This window comes from Microplitis demolitor, chromosome 4 (genome assembly GCF_026212275.2).
Source record: "Microplitis demolitor isolate Queensland-Clemson2020A chromosome 4, iyMicDemo2.1a, whole genome shotgun sequence".
NCBI lineage: Eukaryota > Metazoa > Arthropoda > Insecta > Hymenoptera > Braconidae > Microplitis > Microplitis demolitor.
Window position 1 is genome coordinate 23,797,978 of NC_068548.1, and position 18,098 is coordinate 23,816,075.

The 18,098-nt window shown below is 33.2% G+C and overlaps 1 protein-coding gene across 5 annotated transcripts; it reads left to right on the forward strand.

The window, feature by feature from the left end:
* The first annotated feature begins 4,060 nt into the window (after nucleotides 1-4,060).
* Nucleotides 4,061-18,017, forward strand: LOC103578753 (1-phosphatidylinositol 4,5-bisphosphate phosphodiesterase). Of its 5 annotated transcripts, none has more exons than XM_008559922.2 (20): nucleotides 4,061-4,409; nucleotides 7,620-7,672; nucleotides 9,060-9,351; nucleotides 9,556-9,615; nucleotides 9,763-9,900; nucleotides 10,915-10,994; nucleotides 11,794-11,929; nucleotides 12,051-12,151; nucleotides 12,249-12,415; nucleotides 12,635-12,845; nucleotides 12,923-13,181; nucleotides 13,446-13,640; nucleotides 13,969-14,170; nucleotides 14,251-14,408; nucleotides 14,520-14,726; nucleotides 14,825-15,197; nucleotides 15,270-15,416; nucleotides 15,493-15,670; nucleotides 15,912-16,362; nucleotides 16,443-18,017. In XM_008559922.2, exons 3-20 carry the CDS (start codon nucleotides 9,181-9,183, stop codon nucleotides 16,509-16,511), a joined length of 3,303 nt encoding a protein of 1,100 aa, XP_008558144.1. In that variant the 5' UTR covers nucleotides 4,061-4,409; nucleotides 7,620-7,672; nucleotides 9,060-9,180; the 3' UTR covers nucleotides 16,512-18,017. The 5 variants fall into 5 exon arrangements, with proteins under 5 accessions (XP_008558144.1, XP_008558146.1, XP_008558145.1 ...); XM_008559924.2 differs by having other exon boundaries at nucleotides 15,948-16,362; XM_014444395.2 differs by lacking the exon at nucleotides 4,061-4,409 and adding an exon at nucleotides 4,612-5,189.
* Nucleotides 18,018-18,098: the final 81 nt, after the last annotated feature.

Consider the following 18,098-nt stretch of genomic DNA (forward strand, 5'->3'; position numbering starts at 1 on the left):
AAATATAAGCTTGAGCGTGGAAAAGAATTTTTATCATTGAAGTTTTTAGCTAACCCATTTCCCGGCATCTCTATCGTCGGATTAAACCACGACAGTATTAAAAAAAAAAAAAACAAATAAAGCAAATGCCGAAAAAAAAGATTTATATTTATGCCATAAGTTTTGAAATTTTAGATAATTTGAATTTATATAGATTTTTTTCTAATTTAATGACTGGGAAAAAATTAGTTCAAGTGATTTATTACTCTGGAGTACAAGATGGGGCAGGATGGCCAACTCTCAAAATTTGGTAAAGAAAAAAAAAGAAAATTGAAATGAGTTTTTTGAGCGGACCATTTTGTCCTAGTCTCTTTTCATTAAAAATTGATATATTTTTCTATTAATAATTAGTTCGGCGATTTATGAAAAAATGATTAGTCAAAAACTCTTTTATTTGTATATAAAAAAAAATCAATTAAAATTCAAAATTAATAATGTTATGAAAAAATTTTGAGTAATTATATAAAATTATGCTTAGCATCCAAACGAATAAAAAACAACAGCAATATTCTTTCGCTCAACGGAATAGATAATTATACTTTTCTGCGACCGAAATTCTGAATAATAATTTATCCTCAAAAAAATCCCCATCGAATTTCAAAAATAAACATATCAAAAGCAGATTCCACAAAGTATTTAATAAGATGAAAAATGATCATAATAATAATAATAATAATAATAACAATTATGTTAACTCATTATCAATTACCAGCACATGAGTAGAAATTCTTTTGCTTTCGCTGATTTAAATACTCCGTCTCGGTGTATAAACTCGCGCGCAATAAATAATAACTAAGACATGCTTTTGACTTTTAAAATTTTAACTCTGTACATTTGTAAATAATAATAATAATAATATTAATTTTATTAGAATTTGACTTTGTGTTGACAAAAAAGTAAAACTCAAAAATTGTAGACATGACGCTTTTGGTGTAAAATTAGAAAATAGCCACTGAAGGTGTGATAGACTCAAAAAATATAAAAATAATGATAATTAACTGTAATTGTAATAAACAAAATTAGCAAAGTGACAGTCGATAAAAATGTAGCCATCAAGTGCTTGGAAGAAAATAAAACTAAAAATATTATTAAGCTTCGACTCTTTGGTAGAAATAAAACATTTTGAAAATGTTGTTTCTTATAATCTTGCGTAAAACTGTCGCGTATTTTTCTAATATACCTCATACGTTTTCTTCTGTATATAACTATAAATATACTTGATACAATAAAAAAAAAAAAATTATAATTGTTAAACAATTTAAAAATAAATTTTAATTATTATTAATTAAATTAATTGGAATTAAGTATTTGTAAATATTATTTAAGTTTTTTCGATAATTAGTTTATTTATTGATAAAATAATTTATAAAGTTAACGACAATTTTCATTATTTAAACTGAGCCCGAATTTTGAAAATTGTCGGACTAGAGTGAATGGAAAAAATTATGAGTGAAATGTTATTTATTAATTAGAACTTTAAGGCCGGTAAAAAAAATAAACTGCAAATGCTATAAATTTTCTTATGGGAATTTTACTATCAAATAAATAAATGTATGGATAATAAATAATTATTGAGTACTACCATTCAAAGAGGTCTATACAGGGCATAGTAATTAAGCTATTTTAATTTGCTAATTAACTGTAATGAATAAAATTTGTGTAGATAATTAAACAAATTAAAGAAATGAAAAAAAAAAAAAGAAAAAAACAAGTTGGATCTAATGCAATATGTACTTAAAATCTAATATATTAAGATGAGAAGTGTAAAAAATTGTTGATAATAAATTATAGTATCAAAAAACACATTTTTCGACAAATTTAAATTTTTACCTCAAGCCAGCCTGTAATTTAAATTTTTCCGAAATAAAGTCACTGGTGACGTCAAAAATTTCGTGTAAACTCGTTAATAATAGCTATAACAAGCTAACTGAGATAAATGGGGTCGTTTAAGAAAAATAGATTCGATAAATAAAAATTATAATTTCCAAACGAATGATAAGACCTGAGGAGTATTTGAAAGGAAAAGTGTAGAAAATTTTGATATAAATAATATATAATTTATTACCCCTCCATTTGGCCCCAACATAAAAATAATCGGCAAAGTGCGAAAAGAAATTATATTTTATTAATACTAAGAAACATAAGAATCGCGATATTTCACATGAAAAGCGACTCTGGTAAGCTCCCCCAATTTCCCTAGATGATTAATCATATTTACGGGCAAGTACACGGATGCCAGTAATTTTGGGGTGAGGACCCTCTAGGAAAACAGCTCGACAACCCTCTTCACTTAGCTTGCTACAGTCTGTCGATTCATAATACTCCAGCATCACCAGTAGAAGCAGCACTACCTGTGCCTGGCAACTAGTAACCAAACCAGCGTAGTCTTGATACCAAAGTACAAAGCACAACTTTAACCCGCGATAATTAATGCAAATAAGACGGATCGCTGCCAGAAGTGAAAACGCTACTGTCGACCCTTTTGAATAATAACCTTCTTTGTCTCAAGCTAGACTAACTTACCAGCCAGTACCAGGTAACTGTGCAAGTTTCTACCACCAACATTATAATTATCAGTATTATTACTTTCCTTTGGCTGCTTCCCCTTCTTCTCAGCTATCATCATATCTTTCACTTGTCCCTTTACTTCTCAGCCCGGATTTTAAAGTACCCTGCTAATTACAAATAACAATCTTGGGTAACTGTAGCCGTTCAATACGCCAAATTAATGTCAATAGTTGTCTTACAATTAGCTCTGGTTGTTATTAAATATTCAGAAGTAATAACAGAAACCAAACAGGGAGAACATTTAACGGATGGTTTAACAATAACAGGCATTCTGAGTATTATGCGAAATTATTAGATAACTATTTGGCTATTCAACGGGATATTTGTGATAGGAAAATATTAAATGTCGAAATTGATATTAGATTAGAATGACGAAATTATGTAAACCGATATTTGCAGAAAGGCGAGTTCGGTTTGACTTATTTAGATAGTTTGGATTATTATTATTATTCATCCTGAGGCATTTACGATCAGAAGTTGGTGGTCATTTTATCGGGAAACTTGATCCGAGGAATTAATCTTTGATGAAGGCTTTGAGTGCAACAGAAAGCTGATGGGCAAATGCTATCGTGGTTGGTTTTGAATTATTCAAGTTATATTGCCAATTTTAAAATTTTTAAATTAAACTTTAGTTTGATAATTGGTATGATGAAAAACACGTTTTGACGAGCGCTTCAATCAACTAATTCTTTGATATTTCGTTTGAATAAAAAATTTTTGAATTTCATATTTTGGGAAAATTTACGCTCTATTTATTCACTTTTGATCTATTTCAAATTCGAATGATGGGAAAATAAAAATTTTTTACGTCTGACAGCTTTGTAAAATTAAAAAATAAATTATCAAATTCAGCAAAACTTTTTGAGTTTCACTATCACTTTTCAATACAAAATAATTTCAGAATTCAAAATTTTGATTTTAGAAAAAGATCTAAAGTCTTAAAAAATTTTATCCTAGTCGACCTAATCAGATTTCGTTTGATGAGTAATTCTCTTCCTTATCAAAAGTACCAAATGTTAACTGCATAACAACTGATAAAGGAATTTTCATTAAAATAAAAAATTTTCCATCAGGCGGTATCCTACCTTTGATAGATCAATACGCAAGCATATCAACCAACAAAATTCCGCTGCCAGTAAGTAAATCTCCATTGAATTCCGCCGCTGATAAGGCAGTTCCATTGTAACAAATAATTAATCCTACGATTTATAACCCATGGTTCGCCCAATTTTAATCATCATCATCATTAAAAAAAAATAATTCCACATAAAAATTGAAAGAGTGGACAGTGGTGATGTTGGTCAGCAGAGACCTGCCAGCTTGTAGATAGAGCTCTGATATCAGCCAGCAGTCTAGTAGTATCAGAACCAGCAGCAGCAGTGCTCGTGTCGTCAGCACATGCGCGCGATGAAATTTTCAGTAGTATCGAGCTATTCAGTGGCACCTGGCCTCTGCTGGCCTCCTGGCAGTTTGGCTTGCTCGATGCTCGCCCGTGTATCGCCTTGACGAGCTCTCTATCAGCAGTGTCTGTGCCCGCGATTCCTCTTCCTCGTCCTCTGGTCCTCACTCTCGTCCTCTCTCTTTCTCTGTCTCTCTGTCTCTCTCTCTCTTTCTCATCTCCATCCACTCGGAGTGCCAGTGTCACCTCGTTACATGTAGCCCTACATGCGTTACATATTTCGTCGGCCTGGTGCCCAGTAACTGCTTACAGCAACTTTAAACGATAAGCCCGCGCGTGACACGCACGGGTCCGAGATGAATTCGCGAGTGCTGCTGTACGGCCGGTAATCACACATTGGCCTGTAAGTCACTTAAAAATTTATTTATTTATTATATCTACATATTTATTTTATTTATCTGTTTGTTTTTTTTTTTTATTTTTCCGTCTCCATTTCCACAGGCTCGGAATATTTTATTTATCATTATTATTATTATTATTATTTTTGCTGCGTTGCCGCTGATTGTTAGACCGTAGACATTGAAGGTGGTATTAACTGCATCTCAATGAGTTTAGTGTGCTCTTTGATGGCACTTGTGACACAGTTAACACATCAAAGTGTGCGTATCCTTTGCTCATGCGTGTCTATTCGGTAACATTTTATTAGTCAAGGGATACGAACAAAGTGTCAGCCATTCAGCTGGATGATTTATTAATTAATGAATTAAATTACTCTCAAGTAAAGTACAATTGTAGAGTTAGCTATTGCTCGAGCCATTGTTGTTGTTATTGTTATTAGTACTGTTATTGTTATCAAGTAGCATTAAAATGATTTAGCCGTAAGTGTTGAAGATAACTGGCTCGTAAAGTGGGAATTTGAATAAATTTAGGGGCGATTGTGATCGATTAGGCCCGAAGCGAAGCCTGAACCTGAGTTATTGACCCCTGGTTCGTGATCTCAGAGAACAGTAGACGATTTGCCTGCTGTTTTATCGGCAATATCTCATTTCCGTTCGTCAATCATTCATGCCTTCAGTCGTAAGTCATAACTTGGAGATCAAACGATTTATACTACAGATTAATTTTCATTTATATTTATGAGGTATTATAAGACAGACACACACACGAGCTTGTTTCTGGACTGGTAAGAAAAATCTTTGACTTTTAGTGTCATTATTTATTTTTAAAGTCTTTTATTATTTAAAAATTTTAAACTTTTTCCTCGAGATAAAAAATATCGGAGTAGATTTTTTTTGGTGATTTGTTAAAAAAAAGTGAGTGATTAATCGCAGTTATTAATTGTTTTTTAATCTCGAAAAGATAAAAACGTTTTTAATGTAAATTAAGAAAAAAGATTGTGGGTCAATAAACGAGCGCGAGTGGATAAGCGGGTATATAATATCAATGTATACAAATATGAGACATCTTCAGAGCCCATTTCCTGATTATTCAAGCAATAACATTTAATAAAGTATCGACGAGTATGATTAATCATCTTCCGTGTTCTATTATTGGTGTTTATAGTAGGTCACAGAGTAGAGATGAGAAGAGTAGAATTGTGTTTAATATGCCACTGGAAGAAGAGATAGTGGTGTCAGTATAAAAGCTAGAGTAGAGAAGAGGACACAGTAACACATCCTCGTGACATGACGAATTTTCGCCTGAGTATTAGTAGTCGATGGTAATAGTTGGAGTAGTAGTAGTTCAGAGACATGATGACAATGGACTTTATCTCGTAGTCTTCGATCGATGGACCACGCTATCGGGATCCGATAAATTACTGCTGGCAAAGTGATGACCTTGCCGAAAATAATGGAACTCGAGATAGAAAAAAAATTATTTTAATATTTTTTTTATACGATTTTAAAAATAATGATCGGAATCAAGAAAAAAGTTATTGGTATTTTTAACTCCAATCAGTAATGTCTCGGGGATAAAATAAAATAATGAAGCGGTTTTTTTATATTAAATTTTATTTCTTTCGAATAAAAAAAATTTCAAGTCTAAATAATAATAAAATTTTTTCTCGGTTGAAAAAAGGCCTGGGAAGTGAACACAAGGCTGAAAAATGAGCAATAGTTAAACATAAAAAATCTAAAATAGGCCGACTTGATTTATCTTTTCAGTACAATTGAAAATAGACAGATTTGATAAAACCAAATTTTCTTTCTAATAAACTTCCGACATTGTTTTATCTCAAACATGCCATGAATAAAAACAAGTTGTTTGTTTTATAAGAATAAAAATACTGTCTAAGATATTGAATTTATCGGAAAAGTTATGCAAACTTTTTTATATAAAATTAAATTTACAATAAAACTGTTTCGAAACCCTCACACTGTATCTTGAATAGTTTATCCGTAATTTTAGCTCGAGGATAAAAATTCTCAATGGGATTTTTTTTTAAGTACTTTGAATTTAAATTCCAGGCATTGTCAATATTGCTAAGCTCCTCGAAAATCTTTAGTTTGAATCGATAAGCTGCACACCGCTCTCTAAATCGTTTCAATGAATTTAAAAATATATACATATATATATATTGACAGTTATGACATTTACGTCATTTCATTTATCTGGAATTTATTTACTAAACTCATGGGATTATACTCACGTCAGGATGAATATTGTCCCATATATATATATGCAAATATTTCAAGGATTAATCACCATTGTCGTTATCACAACATATATGAGTACATACATTTGCATTTAAATGTCAACGCAGAACCAACCGACTTTTGTATTTTTCGCACCCCAGGGCTCAGCTCTTCTCTCGGCCCAGATATCATGTATAGTAATAATAACAATGATAATAATAATATACTCATAAGTTTTCTACACGCGTTATACATCTACACAGACAGTAATTCTAACACCTTCAGTCATGCTCGAATGTTGATACAAGATTAGTGCATCCGAACCACTGACACTGACGCCATTAAATCCCATTGTCTTTCTCACATTACGCTCACCGTCTATTCAATCATTGATATTCATATCTGCCTCGTATAATTTACTATTTCAATTTATGTTACACATCATATCATATTGTATTGTATATATCATGCAGTACTTTGATCGCAATAACGCGAGCTAGGTAATTGTGACTGGGTTTTATCGTTTCGGGATATCCGCGATCAAACCATAAACTGTTTTTGTTATTTATTTTTTTATTTTTTTTTTTTTTTTATATAAATGATACGGAAAAATATTTTATCTTAAAGCCATTCTTAGACCCCCTCCCCTTTTTAAAAATATGAAGTAGCCTTGAACTATAATAACCCAATTAAAATTCGATGCTTACAAATCGAAATTTGCACGAAATTTTTTGTATAATTCATATCCCAGCGAAATTATGACCAAGTCACTGAACAGATTTTAAAATTCAGGGGTGGGACAGACGACAAACTCTCTATTACAAAATAAAACATCTAAAAGTTGCGGTACAGAAAAAAAAAATCCAGGATATCTGACGAGTTTTGACGCACTTACGGAACCTTGATACAAATAATAGTGAAAAATTCATACATCCATAAAACATTTGATGGTGATGAGTTTGTTTTAAATTCCACAGGTGCAGCGACACACTAAAATGAGATATTCCACTCGAAAGAAAAGTTCTTAACGGTGAGTTTACTACGTAGCTATATTCCCACATTACACATCTACCAGCTAAATCCACAGAGTAGAGCAATCCCAATACAACTAAACTTTCTGCACTGGTCTCAGATGTTTAACTTAGTGACGTATTTGCTAAATCCATTTCTCCGTATGACCTCAAATATCATCCAAAGTTACTTATTGTACTTTTCCCTTATTTACTTTTATTCTCTATATTTATCCCTCCTCAAACAATAACGACCAATTAATTTTATTAGTATAGAAGCTATTTAGATCTTGTGTTAACAATGTCTCTGACGCACCTTGACTTAAAATTTTTCAACATTATCATTATTATTATTGTTATTATTGTCTAAGTCGAGATTTACATTCCAGACAGTTTAATACTATTCTAAAGAAAAACAAAAACCGCTTACTATAAATAATTAACGGCCGTATTTTCAATGGCTTTTTTTTTCTATCATCTTAGATAAAAAATCTTCTTCAAGGTTTTTTTTTTAATCGTGTCTATATAGCCGCTGATTGATGAAAAAAATAATTTTATTATTAAAAACTTTCTTAACGAATTTTAAAAGTAATTAATTTTGTAAATTAAATTTATTTATCTAGATAAATAGCATTATTTAATTAAAATATACTTATCAGTATCTTCACATATTTATTTATCGATTTCGTGTATATATAAAATTTTCTATAGCCAAAAGCACATCAAGCTTGAAAACTCATTTTTTTCTTGACATTAAAAAAAAAAAAAAATACAAGTGTAGACAAGCGTTTGTAGTTGATACAAATCTTTTGTCAAGCAGACTGCAGTAAATACATGAAACGGAATTTTTAACCTTTCTTTGAGGTCAGAAAAAAAGTAACAAGCGGCAATAAAACTAAAAAGCCGCTCGGCAAAGAAGGAGCGAAAAAAAATATCGTAATAATAATAATAATAAGAAACATAACGTTTAAATTTTTACAACTCGATAACGATCTCGCGGGCCAGTGAACATGAAAGCCTCCTCAGACTTCCAGCAGACTCGTCGAGCTCCAAAACCTAAAATTCGGGTCCTCTATCTCCCAGCCGAGGGTGACGTGCGCCCGATTAGGCACAAAATTAAACAGCTCATGTGGATCACACGTGGGGAAATCCGCTGTCTGTCCTGCCGGTCCACACAAAGCAGCCTTAACTCTAATTGGATTATTTACTAAACCGTTCAATAACTCACCATCAATTTTTACCCGGCCCCTAATCCATTTAGTGTTTATAAATATTTTTTCCTAAATAAAAATCCTCTCATATATATCTCTATTATTATTATCATTATTATTATTATTTTTATCATCTAAATGTTATATTACTTTTATTCTACCTCTGGCACTGACGTAACAGAAACTTTTGTTGCAGAGGTAGAGCTTGAGTGAACCATTGGCTTCCTAATTGCAGAAACAGCTCTCCAAGAGCAACTGAATAAAATAATAACAGCAATATTATTAATAATAATAACAACAACAACTGGAAAAACAATATGACAAAGAGGTTTGAGTTTAATTGGCAGATCGAGGTACCGGAGGCTCTGCGCAATGGATGTGTGTTTGATCGGTGGACTGAGGAGAAGGACAATACTGAACTCGAGCTTAATTGTCTCTTCAAGGTTGATGAGTATGGGTTTTTCATTTACTGGCAAAGCGAGGGCAAGGTATGCACTACTATTACATTTATTATTAGGGGGTGGGGGGGTAAAACTTTTTTTACAAAAGTTTGGGGTTACTGCGTTTTGCCCCCCCCTCACCCCCTATTAGTATTACTATTATAATTAAAATAGTTGTTTTAATAATCAGCGCATGATTAAATATATTTAAAATACGGCATCGATCGATGGGTTATTGTGTATTGTTAACAGGACGGCGACGTCATCGAGCTGTGTCAAGTGAGCGACATACGGGCTGGAGGTGTACCCAAGGTGAAAAAAATTACTTTGTAACAATTAGTAATATGCATTCGTGTGACTGTGGGTGGATACTAGCTCTTGGGACTCAGAGTTGCGAGTTCACTAATAATTATTTTCATAATGATAATAATAGTAATTGATGTTTGTTTGTGTCTGTAGGATCCGAAGCTGTACGATAAGTTGGTAGGCAAGCACGGCGAACAACTTGATGATAAAAGTCTTGCCATATGTTCCGGAGTCGATTACACAAATATTAATTACCAACATGTTGTCTGTCCTGATGTTAACACTGCTAAGGTAATTTATTACCCATTCATTAGATAGTCAATAGTTTTTTTTTTCAACTATCTGAGTTTGATCAGCTGTGCAAATTTTTTTATCGTATCGTATTTTTATAATAAAATTTGTAGTTGAAATATCAAAATTTCGACAATCGGAATTTTAGATCGGGAAATAAATATTGTAATTTTTTATTGTTAATTAATTTGAATAATTTAAATTTAAAATTTCACGAATGTATGTTTTTATTGTAAGCATATATTTTAGCGGGATGTTTTAAAATTTGAATAATTATTTTGAGAAAACGGTTGAGCTACCGGTAGTATAAGTCGAGGAAAATGTAAATAATGTGTATTGTAGAGTAAAATGAAATAAAAATAATGAAATATTAACCGCGAGCATAAAGTAATGAGGTTAAAAAATTCGTTTCTTTATTTTTCTTGATTGTATATTTAAGTGAAACACGTGAATACATCGAAGGTAATGTTAATGTAAGCTTACGGGAGCCTCGGCGGTAAAGGAACACGTGGTATATATAAATTATAAAAAGTAAAACCGATAAATATACATGTAATTCTATTTTAAAATGAATTTGAATACCGAGTGGACTTATTGCTGCCCGGACGTGGGAGTAGATGATTTATGATGTACAACTGAGCCGGTAAATCAATTTAATCAATTTTCCTTGTCCACTACACGAGAATTAAACATTAAAGACACAACAAAACGCTCCACAGAACACTGAGTTAACACATTAAACATTATACTATTTCTTTACTTCCTTTATTCGCATTAACTGAATACTACCAAGTAGCAAAGTCCGTGTGGATACTCACGACGTCACTATTACACAGATACATCTGCGTTAAATGAATGGGCGCCAACTTTTTAGCTGAGTCACTTGGCATTAACGCAATCCGCCGACAAAATTCTAATCACCGATTTCTGTCAACGCTCGCATAATCATACACATTTCAGTCATTTGATGATAATAACAATCATATAAACTTTATTTAATTGACATTGTTGCAGATATGGTTAGCTGGAATAAGACGTATCACTCACAATGTCAAAGCCAATAATGTATGTCCGCTGACTTGTTTAAAAAAACAGTAAGTTTTTTTTTCTCATTATTATTTTTTTTTTTTTTTTTTTAAATACGGGGTGGTCGTGTTTAAAAAAAAAATAGTAAGGATTTTTTTCAATATTTCTGCTTTTCTTTAGTTATCAAATAAGTATTTGTAGTGGGGTAAAATTTGAAAAATTTAATTTTGAAAATTCACTATTTGCCTCTATGTGCAGACTGAAAAAATCTGGGAACCCATTTTGCGCCTTGTTCCATGTACGGTTGCGGTAATATGTATAAATTTCATAGAGCCATATATATCGGAGTTTTTTAAAATTAGATATTAATTTTTATTTAGCCATAAATGGTCTTTATATGTGAAATTATTTTTATAGCCTTGTTTAATAAGAAATAATTTTTATATGGTCTTTGAAAATAAAAAGAAAATTGAATATGACCGCCACAGGCCGTTTCAGTAAAAATTAATTATCGTACAGCCATATACTGCCTTGTTGAAACTGATTTCAGTTTGTTCACAACAATAAATAGTAATTTCGAATGACTGTTGAAAAACATTGTTAAATTGTCGGAAACTAGAACAGACATATCGTTGAATTTCTTCGCTCTAATTTAGCGTATCTCGAAGAGTATATTTAGCAGCAGTACATAAAACTACTAACTAGATGTTGCTAAATATGATGATACATGACAGTTTAAATTTATATAGTTATATAAAGTGATTATCTTACAAAATTAGTTAACAAGATAATTAGTCAGTATGAAACACGAGTTGTAAATTAAATTATCAACAAAGTAAATTTTGTTTTGCAAAACTTTTTGTCAAGTTGGATGAGACTGAGAATGCTGGTTGATCCCAATGGAAAAGTTCCTGTGAAGGTTGTTGCAAGAACTTTTGCCTCTGGAAAGACTGAGAAGTTGGTCTATCAGTGTCTGTCTGACTTGGGTTTGCCGAGTGGCAAGGTGAGACTTTTTTTTTTTTCTCCACATACTCGAGATCAATAATTCTCACATAAATAATCGACTACTCGTTAAAACGAACATTCACCGAAACAAAGGAATTTCTGGTATTTATTTTTTTCAGAACGACGTCATAGAGCCAGACGACTTCACATTTGATGCATTTTACGCCCTCTACCATAAAATCTGCCCACGTAATGACATCGAGGAACTTTTTCAATCCATGTTTGTATTTTTTAAAATTTATTTGCTCAATAAACTTTCAGTAATTGCTACCGTATGAAATATATCACTAGAAAAAATGAAACTTAAATTATTACAGAACCCAAGGCAAAGCAGATACAATTAATTTGGAACAATTGATAACTTTTCTGAATGAGAAACAACGTGACCCAACTTTAAATGAAATTCTCTATCCCCTTTATGACGAAAAGCGAGCTTTTGAAATAATTAATGATTACGAGCAGAATGAAAGCTATAGAAATCAAAGTGAGTTTTTATGGAATACTCCTTTATTTACATTTTTCATTACCCTTTTCTCCATCGACCCTCTTCCTCTTTTATGCCCCTGTCGCTGCCACTACCACTGCCTCTGCCATTATAATTATTATTTTTATTTGTATGTTTTCGCAAACCATTAAGTAACGCCCGTATCGATTAGTGTATAATGCCACTATTTCCGTCTCACCCTCTTCGATTTATCCGCAGAGACAATGACTAAGGACGGATTTATCAGATATTTAATGTCCGATGAGAACGCTCCAGTTTTTCTTGACAGATTGGACGTCTATATGGATATGGATCAGCCCCTGGCCCATTATTACATCAATTCCAGTCATAACACTTATTTGAGCGGCAGACAGTTTGGCGGAAAATCTAGCGTCGAAATGTATCGCCAGGTTCTGCTCGCCGGTTGCAGGTATTGTCATCATCAACAATAGTTGAAATTTAATCTGGATAGTGATTGTAACAAATTGATTGTCTGGTTGCTTGCAGGTGCGTCGAATTGGATTGTTGGGATGGGAAAGGTGAAGACGAAGAACCGATAATAACTCATGGGAAAGCAATGTGCACGGCGATTCTCTTCAAAGATGTTATTTATGCAGTCCGGGACACGGCATTTGTGACGTCTGAGTACCCGGTGATACTGAGCTTTGAAAATCACTGCAGCAAAGCTCAACAGTACAAATTAGCTAAATACTGTGATGAAATATTAGGCGACTTGTTGCTAAAAGAACCACTAAAAGATTATCCGGTAACTAATTATAATTTTTTTATTTAAATATTTATGTTTCAGCCCCAGTTAGCACTTAGCATCAGGACGTTTTTTTTTATTCAATAGATTAGCTACTAATAGGATTAAAGATCCTGAGGGTATCCGATAGAATAAATGATTTTTATTGATGCTAAAAAAGTTTAGGTGTAATAGCGATAGTGGTTTGGTGGTCTCACTAATGGATATTTTTTACTCTTACCTCTTTACTTGAGTTAACTTGATGTACTCTGTGAATTGAATTAGTTGGAACCGGGTGTGCCGCTCCCACCACCGAGTCTTCTCAAGCGTAAGATTCTCATCAAGAATAAGCGACTGAAACCGGAGGTTGAGAAACAAGAATTAGAGCTCTTCAAACAAGGTCAATTTATTATCGAGGATGAGATCAAAGAGGATGCTAGTGCACCGGCTGTTGTGGCGGGAGTTGTTGAACAACAATCGGTAACTTTTATATTTATAGGTCGTTCATAAAGACCGGTAGCTTTTAATATTCTGAATAAACCGGAAATTACTAATAACATTATTTACCATACTCAATGCATTCCAATAATCAATTTACTTTTTTTGAGTTGAGACTCTACTGAGTCTTTCAACCGTAATATCAATGCTCATTCATGTTCAGAATATAACTGCTTACAATAATATTAAATAAAAAAAAACACATTATTGACCTGTTCATGATTCCCTAGGTGGCCATCTTTTTAATCGATAACTCTCAGAGACAAATATTATGAAAGCAATTATTTAACATTATCTTAAATAAATTTAGGTAGACTCTGCAGTTGTAGACGTTGTTGCCGTTCAGCAAAACTCATCAAATTCTGGCGTGGGTCCAACTGGTCTGGGTGACAGCATCGAGTTGGCTGTCGTGCAACCCTACACCGGCAGTACTACCAACGTCCATCCCTGGCTATCTTCCATGGTAAACTATGCACAACCCATAAAATTTCAAGGTTTCGACGAGGCCGAACGTAAGACACTTTTAACCACCATCTTCCAAATGATTAAATCTTAAGTGATTGGTAATTTATGAAAACATATCTGTTGATAGAAAAAAATATGCACTACCACATGTCTTCCTTCGCCGAAAACACTGGCCTCAATCATCTAAAGACTTCGGCAATTGAATTCGTCAATTACAACAAACGGCAGATGAGCAGAATCTATCCAAAAGGTACCAGAGCTGATTCATCAAACTACATGCCTCAGGTAATACTGCGCAAACAACAAAATCAATAGGTTTTCATATAAAAAAATAAAATAAAAATAAAAATAATAAAAAGCCTTGAACTGAAATGTGTGGCGATTCGTAATGGTTAGGTCTTCTGGAATGCCGGGTGCCAAATGGTCTCGTTGAATTTTCAAACGGCCGACCTCCCAATGCAATTGAACCAAGGGAAATTCGAATATAACGGATCGTCAGGCTACTTGTTAAAGCCCGACTTTATGAGACGTGCTGATCGAAGCTTCGACCCGTTTGCCGAGAGTCCAGTTGATGGTGTTATCGCAACTTCGTGTAGCGTCCAGGTACTCTAATTAACCACTAAACCTTTTGGCCTTTCTGTTTGGATAGCTTTGACCCAGTCAAAGGAACTAATTATCTCAAGGGTCTCGTTCTGCATTAGGTTATTGCCGGGCAATTTCTGTCTGACAAAAAAGTTGGCACCTACGTTGAAGTGGAGATGTACGGGCTGCCAACAGACACGATCCGGAAGGAGTTCCGTACCCGAGTCGTTCCCGCAAATGGTCTAAATCCGGTTTACAATGAGGAGCCTTTTCTCTTCAGGAAAGTCGTGCTGCCGGATCTGGCGGCTCTCAGGTTCGCGGTTTACGACGAGTCCAATGGAAAGCTTCTTGGTCAGAGGATTGTTCCTCTGGATGGGTTGCAGTCCGGGTACCGGCACATTGCACTGCGCACAGAGGCTAATTTCCCCATGTCACTCCCTATGCTCTTTTGCAACATTGAGATTAAAATTTACGTGCCCGATGGGTTCCAAGGTATGCAACTATTTGCTGATTGTCACTGATGATAAGTATCTTGTTATTTTATCTCTAATTTCTGGTTTGCAGAGTTCATGGATGCCTTAACGGCTCCACGAGCGCCGAGAAAGACAGAAATTCCAACACAGCCCCGTGTACGGGGTTTAGATGAAGGCGATAGCAAGCTATCAGGGGATTCATCTCAAGCACGATCTAATGAAGCCGCTAAGCCGAGAGGTTGATAGTTAATCATTGAGCTGTATTCCCACTACATGTTATTTCCAGATGTTTTTCTACCGGTTGTTTATTACAGAGACAATGGATTTTGAGCCAATAACCGTGGAAGCACTGAGCCAAGAAAAATCTTACCAAAAATTAGTCCGTAAGCAGCAGAAAGAGTTGGAGTCTTTCAAGAAACGCCAGTCAAAAGAAAGAAATACCGTCCAGAAGCAGCAGTGCGCTGCTATAGAGAAGCTTATAAAGGGAAAAAAGTAAGTATTTATTTATAGAAAATTGGCATTGAGGTGTCGATAGTTGACTTTACAACTTCTAGAGACTAAAACTCTAGTTTATGCCATAAAATTACCAACAAATGCTTGTTCAAGTAATTAATTAGTGTACTGTCTTACGCAATGCTAATTAGTTTATAAGTAAATATTGGGTTAAATTGATTTAATTACTAAAAACAATCGAGTCATCTAATTATACGTAATATAACAAAAAAAAAATCAGCAAAGCGGAATTATCGAGGGATCCGATCGTTCGTAGAGCGGTCTCAGAGCAGACGACTCAGTGGTCCCATCTGACGGAGAGACAACGGAGAGAGGAACGCGACCTGGTGCTGAGCCACTTGGAGGATCGGAGGACGCACCTGCGCAAACTCTGTCTGGCTGCCCAAGCGAACCAGTGCAAGATTCTGACGACGAGGCACGAAAGAGAGATCAAGGAGTTAAACGCTCGGCAAGCCAGGCTTTCGGTAGAGAGCACTCGGGAGGTGATGAACGACAAAACTCTCAAGAGTCGCGGTATCAAGGAGGGGAGGCTCAGAGAAAAACAGCAGAACAATACCAAGAGATTTATGGAGGAGCGTAAATTTGCCCAGATGGTTCAGAATCGGGAGAGAGAGAAGCTCAAGATGATACACAATGAGCAGCTTGAGGAATTGCAGAAGGAAATGAATGGGGTAATTTTTTTTTTTCTAAGAATGAATGCAGCATCTGATTCATGATATGAATTTTAAAAATATGAATAATTTAATTGCAGATAGTGGAGATGCATAAGAAGCAAGAAATCGAGTGCGAGTTGGGTCCAAAGAATGAATTCTACGTGTGATTAAAAATGCCGAAATAAATTATAGTTTCTTGTCAAATAGATTTAAAAAAGTAAATAATTAAAACTAGCCTATAGTTATTTATTAAAACTAAGTAGAGAATAACTGAAAAATAATAATAAATCTCAGATAATTTATAACTGTCGTTAAACTATTGGAATTGGGAACAAGTCTTTGCGTTAGTATGGTCTCGTGTACCTAGCTCTGTCTTGCATCACCCGCTCGACGTGGAGAGTAAACAAACTGACAAAAAAAATTTAAATAAATAAATAAAGGAATCAATAGTCCTAAATAAAATATTTTAAAAATATAAATAGCGGTGTGCAAATAATGCGACTTTATTAATTTTTCGTATAAAATCGAATATTGATGTTCAACTTTGATTTTCAATCGAGTTATTTTAAAAAGTCTCTACAAATTATTCAAAAAATCGGAACTGTCGTAAAACTCTTAAATTTATCCTTGAGGTAAAAATTAAATATTCAAAATTTGGATATTGACAAATAATTTAAAATGTCAAAAATATAAATGATCCGATAAGAGATCAAAGTAGAATATAAATATCACACTCGAATACTATCAGCACATCCAGGATAAATAAATATGAAAATAAATCTAAAATAGTTTATTTAGCAAGAGTGTCCGGTTATTTATTTAATAATGGAAAAAAGTCGTCTGTCCACTTTTGTGCCATTAAGTGTGTAGATTGTTTAATTGACTGCGCACAATTGCCTATAAATATAAATATAAATATAGTATTTAAATATTACACGCACTCGTAGGCATTAATTGTTATAATTTATAAATATTTTTGGACATTCACCGGATGCTTTTATTAAACAAGCTATAAATATAAATATATGTATACATAACAATACGTGCGTATATTTATATAAATTATTCGGCGATAAAGTTGTAGCTCATCTCTTCTTAATATTTTTTTATAAGAGTCTATTAAATTTATTCCACGTTGTAGCGTGAGCATATAGATCGAGCAGTCAATAAATAATAAATAAATAAATAAATAAATAAATAAATATATGATTAAATGAATAAACAAAGTGATCTAGTCAAACAAAGTCTTTAGAGTAATTTTCAAGGGAACACGTAGACGGTCGCTTCGTGTTTTATCTGCCGTCAACTTTAATAAAAGTAAATTATTTGTAGACTACTATAATATAAATATATAAATATTACCTACTGTTATAGAATAAAACGAAAATTTTATCGATCAAAAGTAAATAAAGTAAAAAATATTAAGTATGGACTTGTACGTGGATATTTTGCGCTGGCAAATAACATTGTACATATATTAATATAATAAATTACTAAATAAGTTTAAATATAAATATTGTCTAGCGATTCACGGTTCTATTGTTGGTTTTCGCTATCGTAATGTTATTTACATATTAATAAATTATTATAATTAAACATTGATTATTTTGAATCTGTATATTGAATCTAACGACGAGGATCAAATAAAGAGATCGTAGGCCTCTGACAGCAAATAACAACTTATTTTTTTACACCCAGACCTTAAAAATAATCCAATGCATGTTTTTCTTTTTAAAGTTTTTTATTTTGCTTAT